Below are 23,047 nucleotides of genomic sequence, written 5' to 3' on the forward strand. Positions count from 1 at the left end.
GACAAAAGCTGAAGGAAGGAGCCGGACTTCCTCTCCTGTGAGGAGCAAAGCGTGGGTAATATCCAGTTCATTCTTCCGGTCCCAAACTAATGGTTCCTCTTTTTTAACAAATGACTCACACTTGTTTATTATAATGGTGAAAATCATGGAATGGGAACAATCTGACACAACCTGTAAAATGACCAACTCTGAAACTGGAAAGACCAGCTTTTGTATCCTGGCTGCACTCCGTACTGGCTCTGTGACTATGAACAACTGACTGCTTCTCCAGGCCTCAGTCTCTTCACATTAAAGGAAATGATAATGATACTTGAAAGGGGAGCTGGAAAGATAAGTGAGATAATCATGCATAGAGTGTATGCCAAGTGTTAATATACATAATCCTTGCCTATTTCGGCATATGGCGAATATTAGCGCTCAGTAAATGTTTGGTATTGTTAATAACTTTCAGTACCTCAGAGAACACAAGGCAATCCTGATGAGTAAGCTAAGCCCCAGAAAGATTAAGTGATTGATCTGAGATTATATGTTTACTTCATAGCAGAAGTTGAAAGGGCAGTTCTATATTTTAGAGACTCTTCCTTACCTTAGGAAAGGGGAACTGAGGAAGAGGAAATTGGGAGGAACCATTCTTTCTCACTGTATTCACAGCATGAACCTTATGATTCCTCTGCCCAATTAACCCCTTCCAGGAACATGAAATCTCACACTCCTCCCCCAGGAGAAGCGCTGGACCCATTCTGGCGGGGGCTGGTCTCCAGGAGATGCCATTACCCTCTCTCAACATTATACCCTCGTTCCTCCCCATGGAATAAATCATTCAGGAGTCCTCAGTGCCCTCCACTCTCCCAGGAACTCAGGAAGCAACAAGCCCCTTTTTCAAGGATTTGACTAGCTGACACATTCCTTCCACAATACTGGAAAGAGCCAACGCTGCCCAAATCCACGGAAGCAGGGGTACAGAGGGAGTGTCACTCAGATACTGATCTCAGAGACACACTAACCCTGCCACTGCCCCAACTCTCACCCCACCCCACAGGGTCCTGGAGAACATCTCATTCCCATTTTATACTCATTATTTGAAATCGAAAACCCAAAATAAAACCTCAACATCCTCTGACCCTGAGTTTTACTCCTTTTAGATCATATCCTAGAAATTGTGCAATCTTTCCGTAATGATGAGAGAAAGAACCCTAGCAGCTGGCTGCAGTGGGATTTGGGCTGATGATGGTGATCATAAGGTGTCTGAAAAATCTGCAGCTGGATAAGGAAAGATCTCTGGCATTTCCATAAGAATTATACAGTTTGGTTATAGCAACTAGCTCTATTAAATACTACGAACATAATTACTGCCATCAATTTTAAATTTATTAGAACTAGGTTTGTGAAGAATTAAAACTTTAAAGCAGGAAACATTAAATGTTTTAGCTAACTGACATCTCATAATTCCTATCAATTTAAAATATTGGTAGTCCTCTGCTGTGATCATAATAAAATCTGTTTTTAAAATCGAGTACTCTGTAAGTCTTAAACTCAGGCTAAATGGAAAGCCACAGCCCAATATTTTAAACTATCTCCTAAAGTACTTCTTTATTCCTGGATACTCTAGGCATAAATGATGTTACTTGTAATTTATGACATAACTTGCCTTTAGCACTACTCTGATCTATGTGTTATTATTGCTGTTATGAAAGTACTTATAATCATATTGCTCCTGAACAATAAAAAGAAATGTTTTTGTAGGTCTGTATGCTAAGTATTTGAAGAAAAGATTATTTTACTGCCTGCCAAATGTAGCTTCCAGCAAGAACTATTGTGCAGGACCTTTTATAGACATAGATGAAATTCCTTTTGCCATTTGAACAGTGTTTACATTCAGGAAAGTTCACAGTTAAGTCTTTGACATACTGTGAAAGAATCTTTTGTTCTCTAGAAAAACACACTTCCTCATCCTTTGAGTCACCTTGTTTTTATTCCCTTGTTTACTTTTCAGGGGAAATAATGTCCATCCCCCCCTCCACCGCACCCCCCAAGTGATATCAAGGGAAGAAGAACTGTTTCAGAAATCAAGATTGTTCTCCATGAGGGAAAAGGGCTTGGTTATTGGCAGAAAAAAAATCAGAAATATTTTTTAAAACCTGAACAGAATAAATAATGTAATCTCAAGCTTCAAAAAAAAAATTATTTGGATGGGATTTTTTCCAAGGCTGAAAAAAGGGAATCTTTTTTTATCATCATAATGAACAATGATCAGGCTCAGGAAATATGAGACACTCAACTTGGGGCCACAGACATAGCCCAGAGGCACTTTTCTATTGTGTTAGTAAAGAGCTCCTCTGCTAGCCACGTAGATTCTCTGAGACATCCGTCACTTAATGCTTTCTCCTGGCTGGTGGGATCCAGAATGAGTTTTATGAAGAACTCAGGCAAGGGTCATTTCTGTCTGAATGTTCTTAGTGATATTTATTTATCAACAAATTATATGACTGATTCCACATGTGATTTCAAAACTGCTTTTGAAAGGAGGAGACATTACTATTTTGTTCGTCATCAAATGCCTAGTGCCAGCACAATGCTGAACGTACTGGACACCCAGTAAATATCTGTTCATCGAATGAATGAAATAAATACACACCCTTTCAGGAGGACAATATTTAATTTCTTCTTAAATTGAGGTATAGCTTATATACAATGTTGTGTTAGTTTCTGGTGCACAGCATAGTCATTCGGTTATACATATATATATATATATATATATATATTCTTCAATCAAATAACAGTCTTTTAAATGAGCACACATGTTTGCTTTTTTTTAAAGTTTTATTATTCTGTAGATATACTCTGTGTGTTAGCATGTTTATATATATATATTTGCGTAAGTGGACGATTACTTGAGGTTTAGCAATTATCCATTCAAACCCTTCTTGGGTCACCCTAAACCTGAGTCATCCAGAAAAACGTATCCTGAAAGCTTCTCTTCCTTGTTTACATCCTAGGCTTTTAAGCAGGACGTCAGAGTCAGTGATCTTCATTCTCTGGGATATTTCCACTGGAGATATGTTTTTGTCTGTAAACACCAAAGAGAGGTATCTTTACTGCCATTGTTGGAAAAGCTGGTGTGTTGTGTGTGGGGCAGAGGGAAGAGACTGAAGTGTGACCATGACTGTTGAGCATTCTGTATACTTTCCTCCGCTTACTCTTTATAGCTCTCCATGTGGCAGGAGATGATGTCCACATTTTACTGATGAAGAAACAGAACCTCATTGTGTAATATACCCAATGTCCTGTGTCCAAAAAGTGACACTGTCAGCTCTATACCACCAGAGCAGGCACTGAGTTTACAGGTCATGGTATAAAACTTATTCAGAACGTATATAAATACTGTATTTTACTAACCCTCCAAAAGATATGCTAGGGCATTGAACCAGTATCCAAATAACTGATATTCCTTGCTTTCTGTACATCTGACATATATTAAGAAGGAAAAAATGATTGCTTTTTAAAAATATTTCTCATTTTCTTAAACCATGATACATTTAATACAACATTAAATTCTGTAACTTTTAAGAACTACACTTATTTAAAGATAGTATGATAGAGTCAAGAGACTGATAAACCCAGCTTTTGAAATGAGATGGGCTGGGATTTGAATTGTGGCTCCAACAATTACTAGCTGGGTAGTAATAAGTTGCTTAACTCCTTACTAGACCTTAAATTCCTGGCCCACAAAGTAGAAATAGCAATGCCTAGTTTGGAGAATTGTGAGTATTAGAAATAATACATGTGGAGTGCCTAGACTGTAAGTAACATGAGGGCAGGGGTCATGAGTGTATGGTGCACACTCTTCCTAGTGTGTGGCACAGGCACATGGGAGACACTGAGCATCAGTGTTCACTGAGTGAATGAGTGAGTGAATGAATTCTTCGCAGCAGCAAATTAGGTTCCACTGTTCAACTCTGCACGTATCAATCAGAAAAATTCCTTCAGAAGCTCTAACTAGAGGAAAAACAGGACACTTTCTCTTCTTTACATTCTTGGAAATGTCTTTCTCCTTCCATGGGCGCTCAGCAGAAGATAAAGTAAATGGGAAAAGCACATTTGATATTACCTAATTTTAAAGGAAAAACAACTTTTAACCTGACAAGTGAACAAGTAAAACAGATTGAAGAGCAAATCCTAACTTGGACTTTGTGGGCAAAGAACTTGTCCTTGGCGCTACTTCATCTTTGAAGGTATCCATTTCTCTCAAGTCTTGCTCAGAGGCGCCATACGACTGGAAATGTTTTGAGACCCCCTTCATGCCACATCGTTTACAGCTCAACACAAACATGTTTTCGAGGGTTCAGAAGTCATCAAGTTCTCATTCCAGCTGCCAGAGCCAGAAAAGGGGCTGCCGCGTCCTGGGCAGAGGGAGCACAGCCGTAGGAAATGTCCGTTTGGTGTTTGTCATACTTGCAGCAACACCGAACTTCCCGTGTGAGGTCATGAGTGAACAGCAGATCACGAGTGTTATTATAAGCACTGGACATGAGTGTTATATAAGAGTTATTCTCAGAAAAAAAAAAGGAGTGTTATTATAAGAGCATAGAATTCTCAGTCAGCCTCCATTTCAGAAAATATCCTTGATTAAATTCCTGAGTTACTTTTTCCCCAGCGCTGATGTTAATCTGATATGTATCTGGTACAGCTCTACTGAAAAATGAATGTTTTTATACCAAATAATACCTTTCTCACTCTCAGAAAGTAAAGCAACAGTAATAATAGATAACACATAAAGCACTCAGCGCGGCCAGGCACTGTCCTGAGCGATTATATGTATGAGCCCTTTTGAACCCCCACAGCGTCCCTGTAAGGTAGGTGCCATTATTATCATTCTTTAACAGAGGAGGTAACTTACCCAGCTGAAAAGTGTCAAGAGCCAGGATTTGAATCCAAGCAAACTGGTTCCAGTGTTTGTGCTCTTAGCCACTACATTTGAGGACATTTTTGAGTGGCAGGAATACATATCTCTATTAAGACTGAAAAAAATATATATTCGATCATCAAGAGAAGTACATATGGGCAAGGCAGAGCACCTCCCTGCACTCTGGTTTTCTTCACGTGCATCATCCTGGGCTAACATGAGGCTGATATGAGGAAATCCTCTGGAAGAGCCTTCCAGGGGTTCACTCAAGGCTAAGCGCATCATCCACTTCCCTGGGAGTGGGGGGTGGGGGTTTGCTGTAATATAACAGCACAGTAAAAAAAAAAAAAAAATCCAAGTTAGTCAGCTCCCGTACTAAATTAAATTCTGATGAAGTCTGTCTTTGTGAACGTCCAAGCAAAGTTTTTGGGTTTTACATATAAAAGGAAACAAGAAGCAAGAAAGGAGATAGCAGATTCACTCCATCACAGGTACCTGTTCCTTAATAGCTACACTTGCAAAAACTTAAAACATTTCCTTGTGGGAGTGCTCTCCCACGAGGGCCTCTTCCAGCACACACGGGCCACTGTACAAAACTAGAGAAAGAGAGGCTCCCCCGGGGCGGGGGATGGATTGCCGAAGGGCCCTCTCTGAACAAACCAGTTGGAAAAAAAAAAAGCCAGTTCCTCTAGGCTGCCAATCCCGGAGCCCAGTGTTAGCGATGGGAGCACAGTGTGAATTTCAGCCCCAGTCACACGGCCTCAACTGAGACCCACCCTGTACGGTCCTAGGCAGCTGCCCTATTAGGGACACACCAACCACCCAGGCCCCAGCATTCTTTAAACTCTATGCCTGTGTTAACTCATCCCAGGGTTATAAATGTGAACGTTAGCTCCCTGAATCCTGTCAGCAATGGAAAGAGCTGGTGGGAGTAGCACTTGGGAGAAAACCCAGCTCCAGGCAATGAGAAGGAAGCCTCCACATTCATTCATCACTTAATGGCTTGTTGAGAATCTGCACTGGGTGCCAGCTGTTCAAAGACGAGAAGTCCTGGATGTTTATCCTTCCTGTCAGGAACACAAGCAAAATATAATCAGGAGCATGATAACTGACAGCAGCTAGGCGTCCAGGTAGAAAAGGTGTCGATCAGGCAAAGTGATCCCTGAAACCCCAGAGAAAGGACAAGGTAGGGGAACAAAGCACAGATCCATGCAGCAGGGAACCAGACTGGGACCCGGTTGCTAAAAGAGGGATCCGAGGGAGGCGCTTGTTCCCAAGGGAAAAGGTAAGAGGTCAGGTAGGACTTCAAGTGCAGAGAGGGAGTGGGACCAGCAGCAGGACTGACTTGAGGCTGAGCGGCATTTAGAGCTAAGGCCACAGCATTGGCAGGACAGCCTTAGCCCAGAGCCTGAAAAAGCTGAAATCTGTCTATGATGCTATAAGCGTTCATAAAGGGTCACTGTAAGAAACAGAAATTTACCTGTGAATTTCTACAGACAAAATTCAAAATTTCAATTTTTTTAAATTTCAAAGTTCCAAAAAGTCTACATTCAAGAAATTGTTGTTAATATAGGCTTGGAACAAACAGATCTTTATAGACAAATACAGACAAACATATATGCTTCCTTCTATCAAGTAGTGAGACATGTAGAACTCAGTATTGTCCATGACAGGCACTGCCCAGAAACAGAGTTTAATTCAATACCCAAATGGAGTAATAAACTCCTCCAAAGGGCTGGGTTCTTTTTTTTTTTTTTAATGGAAATAATGGAGACTGAACTCAGGACCTCATGCATGCTAAGCATTCACTCTACCACTGAGCTATACCCTCCACCCTGCAAAGGGCTGGGTTCTATCAACATGCTTGGCTATTATAGGGTGATCATATGATTCCATGTATAAGACTTAAAGGGAGGCCATTAGTAATTACATTGGGACAACAGGCCTTAACTGGGACTGTCCCAGCACAGCAGGACATATGATAAATGGTTATTAGCCATTTTATTTGTTTGTTTTCTTTTGTAGTTTTGGAGGATCCCTCTGGTATTTTGGAAATACACATTCAGAATTGTTGATCATATAAAGCATTCGCATACCAGGAAGAAGTTTTCCCACTCGTTCCCACATACTGTTTTTTAATAAAAGTCTTCTTTGCATCATTAGAAACCCATAATGCATTCTAGAACACCACACGGTATGAATACAAATTAGTATGGCTAGCTCGCTACCTAAGGTCATGGGGTTGCCATGGGAGACATTATTCCCAGGGTCAGAATCTCCCAAGATTGATGGAGATTGCTTTCTTTTAATAAATAAGAGGGTAGCAGCATCTTGCAACTAATCAGCACCACAGCAGACCTGGCTCCTCACCAATAAATAGATGTGATAACTCTGCAAAAAAGCTGGGCCAGTACACATAAGAGGATTTAGAATTCCAAGGAATGTCACCTGCTATACATAACCCTAAGCAGTTCTCCCAAACATTAAAATTTCTAAAGAGATTGTGAAGTGAAATAATCTGACTAGCATTGTCATTTTTCTTAAAAGCAGTGATCTCTAAATACTTTGAAAACTAATTATTCTTCATAGAATTAAGATTTTATTTTTCATTTGTTTCATTAATATTTAAGATGACCTTTTTTCTAAAAGGAAACTGTTATTCTTGCTCAAGCTGTTTATTCTAGTACAATCCTTGCTCCAGAAAATGCCTCCAACCCTTTTATCCAGATCTTGCCCACGAACAACAAAATAACCCCCCCCCTGCTATTCTTCTCTGTCCTTTGTTTTCATTCAAGCAGGTGTTTGAAGATTTTTTTTAATATGCATAGATATCTTGGAGGAAGAAAAGTTCTATAGAACAGAAAGTGTGCTGTTTTGTGTAAGCGTGTTGTTGATAAACCCAGGGGTTATCAGAGATCAGGACTGGACAAGAGAGCTTCTTCGATTGATTCCCTGCTTGCCTCCAAACTGTCTTTATCTTGTCCTCTTTGTTTTTGTGAGCTTTTAAGAAAAAAAACAAAAAAACAGCATTAAGCAATGAACAGAGGAGGTACCTTACCCAGCTGAAAAGTGTCAAGAGCCAGGGTTTGAATCCAAGCAAACCGGTTCCAGTGTTTGTCCTCTTAACCACTACATTTGAGGACATTTTTGAGTGGCAGGAATACATGTCTCTATTAAGACTGAAAAAAAATTTAGGACATCTCAGACTTTGAAATTTATTCTTTCTGTTTTAAGATAAACAAATCAGATCTTGAACAGAAGCTCCAGTTTTGGCATTCAGTAGCCAGATCACTAGATACAGCTCATCTTATGTGTTTAAAAATCAGCCAAAAAGCTAGAAACAGAGATTTCTAACTAGCAAACATGTGATTTTTAAATCACTGAATTTGCTCTCCTATATTCCTATGTTTCAGTTAATCTACCAGCACTTTAAATGATTACTTATTTTTGACAAATTGATTTATTTTCCCTCTTAGTCTAGCCATCTTTCAGGTTTAAAACTATCAGGTTTATTGACCAAAGGGAGTATCTTTAAAATATTCATTGCATCTTGGTTTATGTAAGTCTACCAACGGGAGAATTTTATCACTCCCTCGGGGTGTCTCGGAGCCATTCAGGCCTGGCTGCCTGTTAAACTATTTCCCTTTATTTATGGTCTGTATAACGTGAAGGAGAGAAAAGTTGGCCCCCATGAGCATTTGCTAAGCCTGGACATAGCTTTGCTTCTGGTCAAAACACTGACGTGAGTAGACTCTGTCACAGACTCAAAGGTCACTTTTCCAACTTGTTCATATTGAGAAATACTTTAGATAATTATCTGTCTTTTGTATCTAAGAATAATAGGAGCAGGGAGACAGGGTTGTTCCATTTCCTTGAATTTTCTTTGCTGGGCTGCATCGGGCTCCTTGAAATTGTGAAACAGAGGAGAGATGTGATCCACGTAAAGAACACACTGCTTCCAAGTGCGACCCACCCATCTGCTGATACGTTGCTGTTTCTGGAAATCCTTTGTTCTTACCAAGATAGCTCGCTTGATGCCAGGAGAGTCTACCTCAGCGTGTATAAGGCCAGTCTGTGTAAATCAGATAACACTTCCTCTTTGACTTAGACAACCAGCTCAGAGGAGGCAAGCATTGAGTGAAAGGCACACCGCACGATTCAGCTGTGGGCTACGGGCTTGTGCCTTTAAGGTGCCCAGAGGATGGTGCGTGGAGAAGGCACACGTGTAAAAAGGGTTAATAGGACTGTTGTGTCACAAAGGACAGTGTGAAGACAGAGTGCTGTGAGAGCCCAGGGGAATGAAAGCAGCTTTTGTTTGGAAAGTTCAGAAACAATTTCTAGAAGGTATCATTTGCAGGGCAGCCCTCCTCATGTCCAGATACCTGCCATTTGTCCAAATTATAGCTTTGGATCTCATTAATCTGGCCTCCTTATCTCTTTTTCACAACCAGCATGTCTATTTAATACTTAATAATCACCAAGTAGGCGGTTATGTTCCACAAAGCTACCATTAAAAGGAATGTATTTGAAATTTTTTTAATTCTGTTGCAATTAAAAATGTCTTTTTAGTCTTTTAAGCCTAATCTACATAATGACTCTCACACAGTCCCTTCTGTCTCCAAACTTCAGGCCACACTCCCCCAAATCCTCAGACAATATTTCAGTCTCATGCTTCCCAAAGAAAATAGAAGCTACCAGAATGCAGTTCCTTTAACTTCGTAAGCTCTGCTGTCTGCGCCTGCCCAGAGCTGTCCCGGCCTCCCCTCCTATCCATCAAAGGCCAGTCTCTCCTCCCCTCTTCGAAGGCATTGTGCTCCATCCTTTGTCTCCTTTTTCTCAGGTACCTTCATTCCCTCTCTTTTCTGCATCCTTCCCATGAGTATTTAAACACACTCAAATATTTTTCTGGACCCCACAGATCTCATTTGCTGTCACTCTGACTCTTGTGACTCTAAGCTCTTTCACAGCAAGGCCTCTTAAAAGAACAATCTACACACTGACTCCCCTTCCAGACCTCCAGTCACTCACGTCTTGTTCTAATGACTTCTCTCCTCCCCCGCCCCCACCGTCTACAGAACTGCTTTTGCTGAAGCAGGAAGTAACCTCCATGTCGCTAACTCCCGTGGGTACCTTTCCAGTCGCTGTCTCATTTAGCTTTCCCGTGCACACTCTGCACACTCGCTCTCTGTCGAAGCCCAGTCTCCTCTTGGCTTCAACCACAGTCTCCTCATCTGATGCTTCTCAGTCTCCTTTGCTCCTTTCTCTCCTGGGCACTCTCAGTGCTCTTTTCAGGAAATGTCATTCACTTCCATGACTTCAGGTGCTTGGTGCTTATACAGCACACTAACAAAGAAAACAGAGAAATGGTGGGGATTTATAAAACCGTGTAGTCAAAAAATAGAACGAGTTCTCCCTTTTCTTCTGTTTAATAATTATGATGTCTCTACCACATCATATATTTTAACAGTACTTTACATTTTGAAAGCATTTTTCTGGAGCCATAAACAGGTTTCAAACTGGAAATGACACAGAGCGCAGCCCTCTTTGTTCTGTGGATGCAGAAACTGAGATACAGAGAGAAGAAGTACTTTTCCTAGAGTCACGCAACTACTTTGTGTCTTATTTGAACCTCACAACTCCGTGAGGGCATGTGCACCTGTTGACTGTGTAAGCGGCGAGAAAGCTGAGGTTCTCAGAGTTGGGATCTTGCCCATGTGCATAAATCAGAAGTAGCAGACCTAGAGCCAGAACTCAGGTAACCTAGTGTCTAGGCTGCTGGCGTGCCCCGTCCTGCTCCTCTGCGTTCCTAGGATTGCTACATTTCAATTGTACTCAAAGTTAATTAAATTAGATTGTAAAACTGAGATTGTCTTTAGAAAGAGACAGCCGCTGCGTGCGCTGTTACAGCGGGACCTGATTGTGTGTGGTGGTGGGGGGGGTTCATATGATAGACATTCTAAGTGTTTATCTGTACTTAGAGACGGAGGTTGGTTGGTTGGTGTTTTCAGTGTACATACTGATTACTGGTGAACTGGTACCGCCGTGACAAGTGCATTTCTCCCTGCTCTTCTTCAATAAGGGAGAGTGTTTAGGAGTGATGAGCCCTAACTCTCTGGTTCTTGGGGTTTTCGCATAAACCTCAAGCATGCTCTGGTGAGTGTAATCGACTTAGACTTGGCAGAACGGGTGGGTTTTAGGAGAAGGCACTTCATCGCAACCATTGTGTGTGTGTGTGTGTGTATACTGACATATTCTTTATCCAGTCATCTGTCGGTGGACATTTGAGTTATTTTCATGTCTTGGCTATTGTAAATAGTGCTGCTGTGAACATTGGGGTCCATGTGTCTTTTTGAATTACATCTCCTCCGGATATATGCCAAGGAGTGAGATTGCTGGATCATCTGGTAAGCCTATTTTTAGTTTTTGAGGGAACCTCCAAACCATTTTCCCTAGTGGCTGCTCCAATTTGCATTCCCACCAGCAGTGTAGGAGGGTTCTCTTTTCTCCATGTACATAGCTTTAAAAATAAATGTAGAAGGCTTGCTATGAAAAATAGCTCAGAAGCAAACTCTTTCACTTTTTTTGCTGATTTATTTTTGCCCCCATATCTCTAAATAATGTACTTAAGCTTCTTCTTGATTTTTCCACTTGAAGCATTATCTTTTGACTTCAACCATGAACATTCAAGATTTAGCTCTCTTTTACTTTTCCATCCCTACTATATGATACACAGTTAACATCCCCCGACCCCTGCTATGTGATGCACACATCCCCTCAGTAAATTTGTACTAGAATTTCAGTTAAGCCAATGTTCAGGTTTCATGTGATAGTAAGTATGTAAAACATTATCAACCAAAAGAATCACGTAGTGTACTTAAATTACATTTCTGCCAGTCATCCCCCTCGTTTTCTGGGTGAAGAAAGCCAGGAGAAGAAAAGTAACTTCAGCCAAAGCTGCTTCACCAGTTAGCACCAGGACCAAGAGCAAAAGCCAGTCTTCTAATTTCCAGTAAAATACTTTTTTCTGTGATGTCAAGCTGCCCCTCAAAAAAATATTTTTTTTAATTTTAAAATCTTACTGAACCAACTTGAAGAAAAACCAGGCTTTTTACATGATTATATCAAAATATTCTTTACACTTAATTTTGATTTTGCTCAAATTGATTTCTGACGGCACCTCCTTTTTCTTATAAACGAGGATTGAAATAAAGGTAGTGAAGGACCTGTGTAAAGAACTTACAACTAGAAAGAGGTTAGTCTGGTTTGGGGTTTTGGAAATGAGAAAACTAAGACCCAGAAAGGTTAAATGAAGCACTCAGTGTCACACAGTGAGCTGGGAGCCACACTGGGCTGAGATTCAGGCTTCAGCTGTCGGCGCAGTACCCTCTCTGCTGAGTGCCCCCCACTTCCTCTCAGACACGACTTAGTTCTTCTCGGGCACGATCCTTCACTTAAAGTCTGTCTCTTACAGATGCCTGTCATTCTCTGTCGACATTAAACTTACTCATCCCAACAAATGACAGTAAGCCATGTCAAAATAAGTTAAAAGCGGGGTATAAAGCATTTCTTAAAACCAGGGTTCTAGACTCACAGACATAGAAAACAAACAGTGGTTCCCAAAGGGAAGAGGGTGAGGAGGAATAAATTAGAGGTTGGAAATTAATCGACACTCTACTATATATAAAACAGAAAAACAACAAGGACCTACTGTAGAGCACAGGGAACTATATTTAATTTCTTGTAATAACATAATGGAAAAGAAACTGAAAAGAAAATATATACGTGTGTCTGTGTAACTGAATCACTTTGCTGTACACCTGAAAGTAACATTGTAAATCAACTACACTTCAATACAAAATTGAAAAAAAAAAAAAAACCAGGGTTCTGTTAAGCTACCTTGCATGACTGCACAACTTCGCTGTGTTAGGAACCGGGGGACAATGATGTCAGTGGAAGGAGACAGGCACGAAAACATTCCTAAGTGTCATAAAGAATTAGAGTCACACAACAGAAGACAGCCCAGGCACTGGGAGGACAGAGAGGAAGTCTGGCGGCCACCCCGCTCACCCCAGTTCAGCCCCAAGGCGCCGGGTTAATTTCGGGTCTCTTCACTTTGTCTTATGTTCTCTCCTCTGTCCTCCGGATGCCCCCCTGTCATTGCCAAGTGACGGTGTCACGGCATTCACAGCCACACATGCACAGTTCCATGTCCCAAAGTGTGTACTGCCTCCTGCCCTTGACCTCCCAGGCCACCCAGGACGGCACTGCTGAAGGAATCCTCAGAGGGGGACACAGAGCGAGAGGAGCGGCATGGGGTTGTAGAGAGGGGAGGAGAACCACCAGAGGCAACTGCAGAGGGAATGTGTTAGGATGGCACCCAGGGCTTCTGTCCCCTTGTAAGGACTATGTGTTCTGAGGTGTAAACAGGGAACTGGCAGGTTCACACCACTAAGGAAACCAGAGAACTAACATAAAAGAGAACATGACAAACGCGCTTGTGTTTTATTATATAAACCCCTAATTAATTACCATCATTATAGGAATCGTTTGTATCTAATTGCCAGGTAGTTCAATATCAATGAACAGAACGTAATTTGCATCATGTAACTGTGCCCTAAATTTCGTCCAAAAGCTTTACCCTTTGGTACTTAATGTTCTAAGTTTATTGCTCAGGAGGAGAGCCTTCACAACCTAAAATTAAAAGAATGTTTTCAAAGCAAAAATCCAGCGGTATTCTTTTCTCCTATCCCAAGTTTCCTGCTTTCCAGCTTGCCTCCTAAGTTCCAGGAGAGCCATTACCAGGCTTCTAGATGTTCTTGGTGGCATGTACACCGCTAGGGCCATTCTGCAGCTTCGAGATGGCCACAGCAACCATGCTGGTTACACAGCAGTTCACTTAGTCACCACACGTGTACTGAGCTCCTGTGATACGCAGAGACCAGGTGCTGAAGCTGATGCAGAGAATAAGACCCAGCCCTGCTCTCTGGAAGTTCAGTGTGGAGCTAATGCCCATTTACCCTCCTGGCTGGGTATTCCCACACGTCCCATAGCACTGATTCGTAGCAATGCTATATTTATCACTTAAAGAAATACTTTCTTTAAAAATGTATGTGTGTATATGCATACACCAGAAGTGTACATTCCAGCTATTTAATGTATATATTTTGCCTGTGTTCCAAGTGGTGTTTTACACTCTTAGCCCTTTTGAGCTAGTGCAGCAGCCTGGACGGGTCCGTCACCCCCGAGCCTTAGAGCACAAAACCAGAAAAGCTCTCATCTAGTGAGGGGCGTGGGCCACGCTCTCCTGAGCTCTGCGTCTGTGTGCAGTGCACATAGCTTGTTTCTCTATGGCCTCTCTTTCCACCATTATTTTGTATTCTGGTTCATAGCTTTGACTCACAGGGGTTGTCAAAAAGCGTGGGAGAATGTCAGGCCAGTTGCAAGCCAAGGAAGACCGTCTTGCTGGATGTGAAAACACAGGTTTTACAAGAACTCCATGTGCCTTGAGGAAATGGTTGAGGAAACCCAGGGTAAACATCAAGAGGCAATGACTTCATAAACATGATTATAGTCTGAGATGATGAACCAACAATCAGATGAAAAATAGCTGGAAGAAGTGATGGGTACTGACATAACCTGACTTCAGCATAAGCACAACGGAAAACCATTTGCCAGTGTTTGATGCTACAAGTACCTCCTCCATGAGGAGTCTGCTATAATAACTCATCCGACATTGAGTCAGTTAGCTTTCCTATTTTCAGAAAAGAATTCCCCCATGCTAAATGTGTTTGCATGCAGTGATGGTCAGTGCTTTCAAGAATCTTTAGACCCTGGGTCTTATTAGAGCCCCCTTTTGCTTCTACCCACGCTAGCAGTAGGATGGCTTTCCTACCCACCCTTCCCTTTCCTAGCTACACTTAACACCTCAGAGAATTCTCTCGACATGGAAAGCACAATAGCTTTAAAAATTGCCCAGTAGCTTTTGTATTCGGGAGAGAACTCAAGACTGGAGTATAAGACTGAAATCACCTGGCCAGGACATGGCAGAAGAGATCTTAGCTTCAATAATAATAAAAGCACATGGCAATAGATGTCTCTTGCCAGGGCCACCTTGTACAGAACAGAACCAAAACATTTGCACACTCTTTGTCGTAGTTGAGGTGGCCTCGCATTGCTAACTTTTCCTTGGCTTTGGAAGTCAGATAGCCAGGCTTGAATTTACTCCAGGGTTGAATGTCAACCTTTTGAAGTCTCTTAAAAATCAAAGAGGCAAAAAGAGAAAGGGGAGAATAAAGACCTGACAGTGTGCTCTGCCTCCACCGCCTCTGAATTTAATTAGCAGTTGTTTTGTGAGAATGCTGAGGATACTCTGCCTGTCAAGTCACAGCCAAAGGGGGCGTTTCCGTGTCAGTACACTGTCGCCATGCCAATCATTCTGTGGGTTTTTAACACTTGTTTTTGACCCTCACCTACACACAGTGAAAACAACGCTTGGTTTCCCTTGAAGATTTGTTTGTACTTATACAATCTTAACCCCAGAAGTAGCCCCTTGATTCCATTATCAGTGTTCTGTATTCTCAGGTTTTCCAAAAGTCTTCATCTTTTGTTCCTATTAGAATTTTTTTTTATTGAAGTATAGTCAGTTTACAATGTTGAGTCAATTTCTGGTGTACAGCATCATGTTTCAGTCATACATATACATACATATATTCCTTTTCGTATTCTTTTTCATTATAGGTTACTGCAAGATACTGACTGTAGTTCCCTGTGTTACATAGTAGGACTTAGTCATTTATCTATTTTATATATAGTTGTTAGTATCTGCAAATCTCTAACTCCCAGTTTATCCCTTCCCACCCCTTTATCCCCTGGTAATCATGTTTGTTTTCTATGTCTGTGAGTCTGTTTCTGTTTTGTCAATAAGTTCATTAGTGTCATTGTTGTAGAATTTAAATGGAAGAAAGAGATGAATAAGTGAAAGACTCTAAGTAAGGTGAGAGGTTGCGTGGGATGGATTCTGCAGCTGGATCGTTTGGTTTTGGGCGGTTCTGTCTGGGCCAGAGAGCGAGGAGAGAGGCTGCTACCCACAGATGCACCCCAGGCCCGGCAGGGGTCCCCAGAAACTGAGCTGAAGTGGTAGGGATTAGAGTCAAGCTGAGGGAGGGGCAGGGGCAGGATTTAAGAACAATCCAGAGCCAATAAGACCCTGTATTTCCTGCCTCTCGGGGTGGATGGCTCTGCTGCCCAGGGTCTCGGCCCTGCTGTGCTGTTTGCCAATTACGGGCTTGCAGGAAAGAGCCAGGAAGAGTCCCAGCAGACACCCAGCTGACAGCTGATTGTGGAGAGGACTGTATGCAAGGAAGTTTACTCTTACATTCTGTGGCTGAACTGTCTCCCACACATGCATTAATCTTTATTACGCATCTATTATGTTCATGGATGTATGTATAAGCCACTATGCCAATGGCTACTGTCAGATGATAAAAGATAGAGTAAGATAGTCATAAATCGGTATTTTGCCCTCCTGTTAGGCCAAGCCTGTGAAATCTATAAAGCGTTGTTTGTTTCCATCAGATCAGGTGTTTTTGTTGGTTAGTAATGGACTTAGCAAAAAGGATCATTCCAGTGAGACAGATCTTTGTCAGAAACTATAAACACGGGTGGAGAAATAACATAGGGTGCATACAGGGATGTATTCCGGAACATCACATCAGATAGAGGAAGGAGGGTGTTTGGGGTGATGATTTCAAATGTTTTAACATATTTGTCAAGCCCATCACTTGTGCCAGAAAACAGAGTATGCATAAGTCTCTAGGAGTGTTCAAGAAGAAAGGAGGGTAGACCGAGTTGGGTTGAGTTTGGGGAAGTGGGCAGAGGGTCCAGGACTTTATTTTTCAGCTAATGACAAGGACACTTACAGTGTGAATGCCCTGTGGGGCTGATTAGTACAAATGAGTATCAGCTACAGTATAATTTTTTATATTAATGATCAAAAACCAGATCATTCTCTGCTTCTTAAGAGTGAGGAGGGATTAAAGAGGGCAGGAGGTCATTGACTATTTGAAAGCACACGTTGCCGCCAGCCAAGGAAAAGCTGAAGATAAATTGCATACTTGATAGCTTCGCCAGAGGTTGACACTGGAACACACACAAGCTGCCTATGGACAGTATTTTTCTCAGTGTTATCATTGTGGAAGCCGCATGTTATTTATGAAAACTAGGTGAGGCCCAGCTTTTATTTTTAATGAGCTGTCTTCATATGAAAGACCATCATTCCTAGGGACATATAAGTGTGACTTTCATTGTATCTGTGAAAGAAATTTCTAACTTAAAAGAATTACCTCAGACAATCATATGTTGTAGGCAGACAGATTTAATACCTTATTATGGTCTGTGTCACCCTGTGCTGTGACTTTGTTCCCCTTTATAAAACACTCTCCTGTTCCGTGTTATCTCCATATCCCAGTGAGCACTAGATGTACCATAAACATACACAGACCTGTTTGAATAAGAAAATAAATGAGTGAATGCGTTCAATGGCCTGCCAGTCAATCAAGAAAATCATACGCAACTGTAATAAGTAGAATTTCTGAGTTGATATTATTATGGCAATTTTTGATGTCAGAACATTTCAAGTGCAGCTTCTGGGAGAAGACATCCTCCGGAAGATCAAGAATGGCTTCTGCCCTGCTGCCTCTCCATCCTTGAAGACGTGAATCAGTTTGCATGCGGTGGACTCCAAGTAGCAGAAAACCCAAGTAACAGTAGCTTAAACTGTAAGGACACGCGTTATTCATTCACTTATGGAGAAGATCAGAAGTCAGTGACCCCCTGGTGGGTTCAGCATCTCAACCGTAGCCTCCTCCATCCTTCCCTCTGCCCCCTTCTTCTTGTTGCCACATGGTCCCCAGACGGAGGCCACAGCTCCGTGCATCACATCCTCACTCTGCGTCCCAAGGCAGCAGTGCATCTGTGTTGGAGGGGAGGGGAGGGCGGTACATCCAGGGCAGTGAGAGAGGACGATCTTTCCCAGAAACCACCTGACCGACTTTCTATTCCATCTCGGGTCACATACCTTCCCCGAGACCTATCGCTGGCAGAGGGGAATGAGATGGCTGGGCGTAAGTCCAGCTCACCATGATTCATCTGACTTCTGTTTAAAAAGAAGAAAGAGGGAGTGAATGTTGGGTAGGCAACTAGAAATTCTGCCGCGCCACACCTAGTCTCCAGCTGGAGAATGCACATCAGCTGTGTCGTCCAGGCACCCCTCCAAGAACTAACTTTTCTTCCAAGATTATATCCTGGCTATTTACATCATTTTACTGATGGTTTTTAACAATCATGCATTTGAGGAGGAGCCTAAAATATATGGCCTTGCCTAGAATTACAGGCTTCCATGAGTCATGTCCCTTCCCTGCTCAGGGTTTGGGTTCCTGTACCCTGGAACGTTTTTATGCATTATAATTTACAAGATCCATGTTTTTTTCCATTTGAAGCCGTATGAAAGAGGATATGAAAGAGTTCTTAGGACTACAGCACACTTATCCAAGAGGAAGTAGGTTGTGTCAGCTGCGAGAAACACATCAAAGGTCTTCGCGTGTGCATCAATTTGCAACACCGGTTGTCAGAGTCCACGATATTTTGTGGTTTGGGGAAAATTTTGATCCATTTAAGTGAATACCGTAGCATCTATTTCAGTAACTGGACTGATTTACTTGAGCTCTTTCTAGATGAAATCAACCCGTGAAGGAAATGCATTCCAAGTCCTTCTCAACACATACTTGAAAGAATTCAGCAGTTTATCAACTTGCCTAGTGAGCAATGGCTCTATCACATACTTCCTCAAATAATAGGCCTTCCCCAGTAGTTGTTCCAGTGTCTGTGCTGGGTTGAACTGTCCTAGACTTCCTGCCTTGTACCTTTCACAAATCATTGTCAACTCACGTAAGAGATGCCCTAAAATGGCTTTGAAAACCTCTTGTCAGATGAGCCCCTCCCACCCACCTAGAGAAACAGACTCCAGTGAGTTTAATGGCATTCGTGAAATGACACAGACTTAGACAAACTCCCCAAATGCCTTGGTTTTAAGTAAGTATCCTTGGAGCTTTATGATATGTGTTTCTCTGGAATGAATCAGGTTTGAGCTGATGACTGGTTTTGTCAAGAATTTGTCAATTTTGAGACATCTCTAGACTCCCATCTGGGGTTGGTGTGGGGCTGCCTTGTTGTTGGCAGTGTGAGCAGTGCCATTTCCCAGCAGATGGTCTGGCAAGACACGCAGGTGGCAAAGAACACACCGGTTCTTTTCTGCCCAGAAGGTGAATCGCAAATTTTCTGCCTCCCTGATGGCCCATTATAGGTGTCTCTGCAACTTCAAGACTGTGATTTTGGATGTAACTAATGGGGGCTGTTTGAGAGGCTTTTTCCTTTGCCCTGTGCCATCATTTTTAGTATTTGTTCTTAGAAGGCTGTTCTCTTATAGCAGAATAACTGGATTGTGTGACGTGCCTAAAGGAGGTTCATTTTTGATGGAAGTTATTAGTCATGTAGGAATTTTCTTTCTATTTGCTTCTTCTGAAGTTCTTTTATTTATTTTTAATAAATAATATACACACACACCCTAAAGTGAGGAATGGTGTTTAGAACAATAATTCCAATAATACTGCCATTGCCCAGGCCATTTCTGGAACTTCATCTTTTAGAATCGGTCTGTAGTGTCACAACTCTTATAAGCAAATGAGTCTCATTGTTGTAAAATTACACCTGGTTTGGACTAAAACCCTTTATTTGCCAGTTTTTGAATCATTGAATGAGTTAGAGCATGGCAGTGTTAGGTAGAAATTATTTAGTTCAGCCCCCTTAGTTTGTGGTGAGAAGGTTGAGGCCCCGACCTCAGCCTTTTTTTTTTTTAATGGTGAATTTTTCCATTTATTTGTCTTCTTTAAGGTCTCTGTATAACATTTTATAGTTTTCTTTATAGAAATCTTACATATTTTATATCACTTATTCTTAAGTACTTGATTTTTTTAAATTGAAGTAGTCAGTTATAATGTGTCAATTTTTGGTGTACAGCATAATGTTTCAGTCATACATATACATACGTTTATTTGTTTTCATATTCTTTTTCATTCTAGGTTATTACAAGATACTAACTATAGTTCCGGTGCTATACAAAATAAATTTGTCTTTACCTATTTCATATATAGTAGTTAATATTTGCAAATCTTGAGTTTATCCCTTACCCTTTGTTACCATAAGATTGTTTACTTAAGTACTTAATTTTTAAAAACTCCTATAAATACTCTCTCTTTTTAAGAAACTCATTTTCTAATGGGGGGACTGGTATACAGAAATGCAACTGATTTTTATATTATTGGTGTACAATAAAGACTAGAGCAGAAATAAACAAAAGAGAGAACAGAAAAACAACAGAGAAAGCAAAACCAAAAATTGGTTCTCTGAAGAAATCAACCAAATTTCAAAACCTTTAGCTAGACAAGAGAGAGAACTCGAACCACTAAAACCAGGAGCGAAAGAAGGGGCACCACCAACCTTACTTGCCGAAGGGAACAAAGCAAATTAGCAAATAGTTCATACCAGATGTCAACTCCAAGTATCCTTTGGCTGTTTTTGAAAAATCAAATCTATTTTTAACGTGTAGATAATTGCCACCATTAAAGATCTTAAAGTTGGCCATGGATTCTGCCGATCCAACCAGAAGCAGTCCAGAAGTGTTTTGAGCAGCCTTATGGTCATAAATGTATCTCTATGTATGAAAAATAAGTTTGTCGTCTTATTATAATAGGTGTATTTCCATATGTAAGTTCCACTATGTTTGTTTTAAAACGTCAGTGAGATGGTAGTCGTCGCTTTACTATAGATTTCTAAAATTGACAACAGAATAAAACTCTACAAAATTTTGAAATGTTTCTTGTTTTTCTCATTTCTCACGGCAAACATCCGCCGGACACTACAAAGATAAGCAAACAGTATCTCCTGGGCGGAAGCAAACTTATCCTTGTACTGTGCTGTCCAGTGAGATAGCCACCAGCTACATGTGGCAACTGAAACTTCAATTTTAATTAAAATTTAATATTTAAAAATCACATCCTCAAGTATTCAATAGCCACATTGGGCTGATGACTACCATATTAGATACTTCAGATATAAACGTTTCTATCAACACAGAAATTATATTGGTTAGTGCCAGCCTAGAATTCATTTTTTTTTTTTAGGAATTCTTGTAGTCCGTATACATGTTTCCATTCACTACCTGTCTCTTACACTACCTCTAGAAAAGTTGGACAGTGGTGGCAAGTTTGGGGGAAAGTATTTTAAATGTTCATTTATTCTCTAAATGTTGTTAGCTATTCTGCATAGTTTAATTTTTTTTAAAGGAGAAAAAATGTATTTTCCCCCATCTTTCGAGCATGATTACATGTGTGGGATTCATATCAATTGTCATGTCCTGGCTGCTAAATTTTCTTCAGGTATGCTGAAGTTCTGGCAAATGCTCTGTTAATGCTGCCAAAGCTAATGGCAGAAAGGTCTAGTTAATTAAAATCTCTTTACAATGTCATAACATTTGAAATGAACTAGTCTAGACATAAGACAATAGAAGTTATGTTGAATGTATTCTTAATAGCCATTTTCTTTGCCAAGGCCTTCAATTACCTACCTACCTTCGTTCATCCTAACATCCAGGATGGAAAGGCAGATGGGTCAGCTCTGAAGATTGGCCTGGCCTCATGCTTCAGGGCCATTTGCAAGCTCCCCTGCTCCCTTGTAAGCAGTTCAAGGGCGGTGACCAATCCATCATGGCTTTAGCAGGCCCCATGGTCCTTCCAGTGATATACTGCCAGTACATTTTCTGTATGTCTTATTTTAACATATAAATACATATTTGAGCTGGTCTGCCCTGAAAACCATTCTATCTGAGAGCAGGCTCATAGGGTCCACAGATGTAACTGCTTCAAGTTCTTTCTATTGTGGAGTAATATCTACCTAGCTGACCGCTAGGATGGTATTCCTGCCTGGTTATCGGTCCTTTTGGTGAATCTATGCTGAATTAAATTAGGGACCAATGAAGGAGCCACAAGCTCTCTCAGGGGAAGGCTAAAGTGCCACTTATTCTGTTTGATTCACAGGAATAGTAAATCCAGTTTTAAAAGAGAGATGAACTAGGAAAGCTGTAACATACCATAATAAAATTAGAGTGGGTCCAGAAAAGAAATACATGGTTTTTAGTGTCCATGTGTATAACATCTATCACTGAGGCACACGGACATACATTTTCTGTTCTTCTTTTCTATATATTTTATATAAAATAATGTTTCTCTGAGGAATGGGGTATCTTTGAAAATTAAATAGGTCAGTGCATATCTGCTGTGACTTTGCTGGAACAGGTGGGCCGTGGTCCTTTTAAACTATCAAAAGAGTGCCAGTCCCCGGTGAGATCCATCTTCCCTGCCTGGGTAGGTCTTATTCTTCACATAATGCTCAAGGCGTATTCTGCACAAGGACAATTCTGAAGCTGTCACTCAGTCCAGTTCTTTTTTTTTTTTTTTAAGAATTTTTTTAAATTAAATTTCTCTCTTTCCCAACTAAATGGATGTTAAATCTGGTGACTTTTTTGCCAGAAACTAACAGCATCTGTTGTGTCCTGTGGCCTGAGATTATGAGATACCTTAAGGATTGGGGAAAAAGAATTCTTCTTTGCGTCCTGCACTTCCTGTTGCTGGTCATGGAGAGTGTTAATGTCTTATTCCTTCATTTTCTAGATAACAATCAACAGAGAGAGCGGTGAAGACGTGAGTTCCCCCAAACACGGGAAGGAGGACCCAGACAACATGCCTCACGTGGGCGGCAACACTTGGGCAGGCGGAACAGGTTGGTAGCACTGTGTTCTCCTGGGTCGGGCTTCCAGAAACTTCACGAGCCCATGTGGACAAGCACACCGCCCCGAGAAGGCTCAGGAACTGTCTTGCCTTCTCTGCCTCCCCCATCAGTCAGCTGGATTGTGCCTTTGCCCTCTGTCCCAGCCCATGTCAAGACACGGGAAAAACCCTGGCATGTGATGTCCCGAAGACTCCGCTACCCTTTGACCTAAGACCATTCCGGCCCTCCTGGGGTTACTTCATCCAT

At 41.3% G+C, this 23,047-nt stretch overlaps 1 protein-coding gene across 1 annotated transcript in view; it reads left to right on the forward strand.

The window, feature by feature from the left end:
* VWA8 (von Willebrand factor A domain containing 8) overlaps positions 1-23,047 on the forward strand; it is a 295,349-nt gene that overhangs the window by 227,456 nt on the left and 44,846 nt on the right. The window contains exon 38 of the mRNA XM_072976319.1: positions 22,684-22,792. Within this exon, the coding sequence (XP_072832420.1) occupies positions 22,684-22,792 (109 nt within the window). The remainder of the gene's footprint in view (positions 1-22,683; positions 22,793-23,047) is intronic.

The sequence above is a fragment of the Vicugna pacos genome, chromosome 14 (assembly GCF_048564905.1).
Source record: "Vicugna pacos chromosome 14, VicPac4, whole genome shotgun sequence".
In the NCBI taxonomy this organism is placed as follows: domain Eukaryota; kingdom Metazoa; phylum Chordata; class Mammalia; order Artiodactyla; family Camelidae; genus Vicugna; species Vicugna pacos.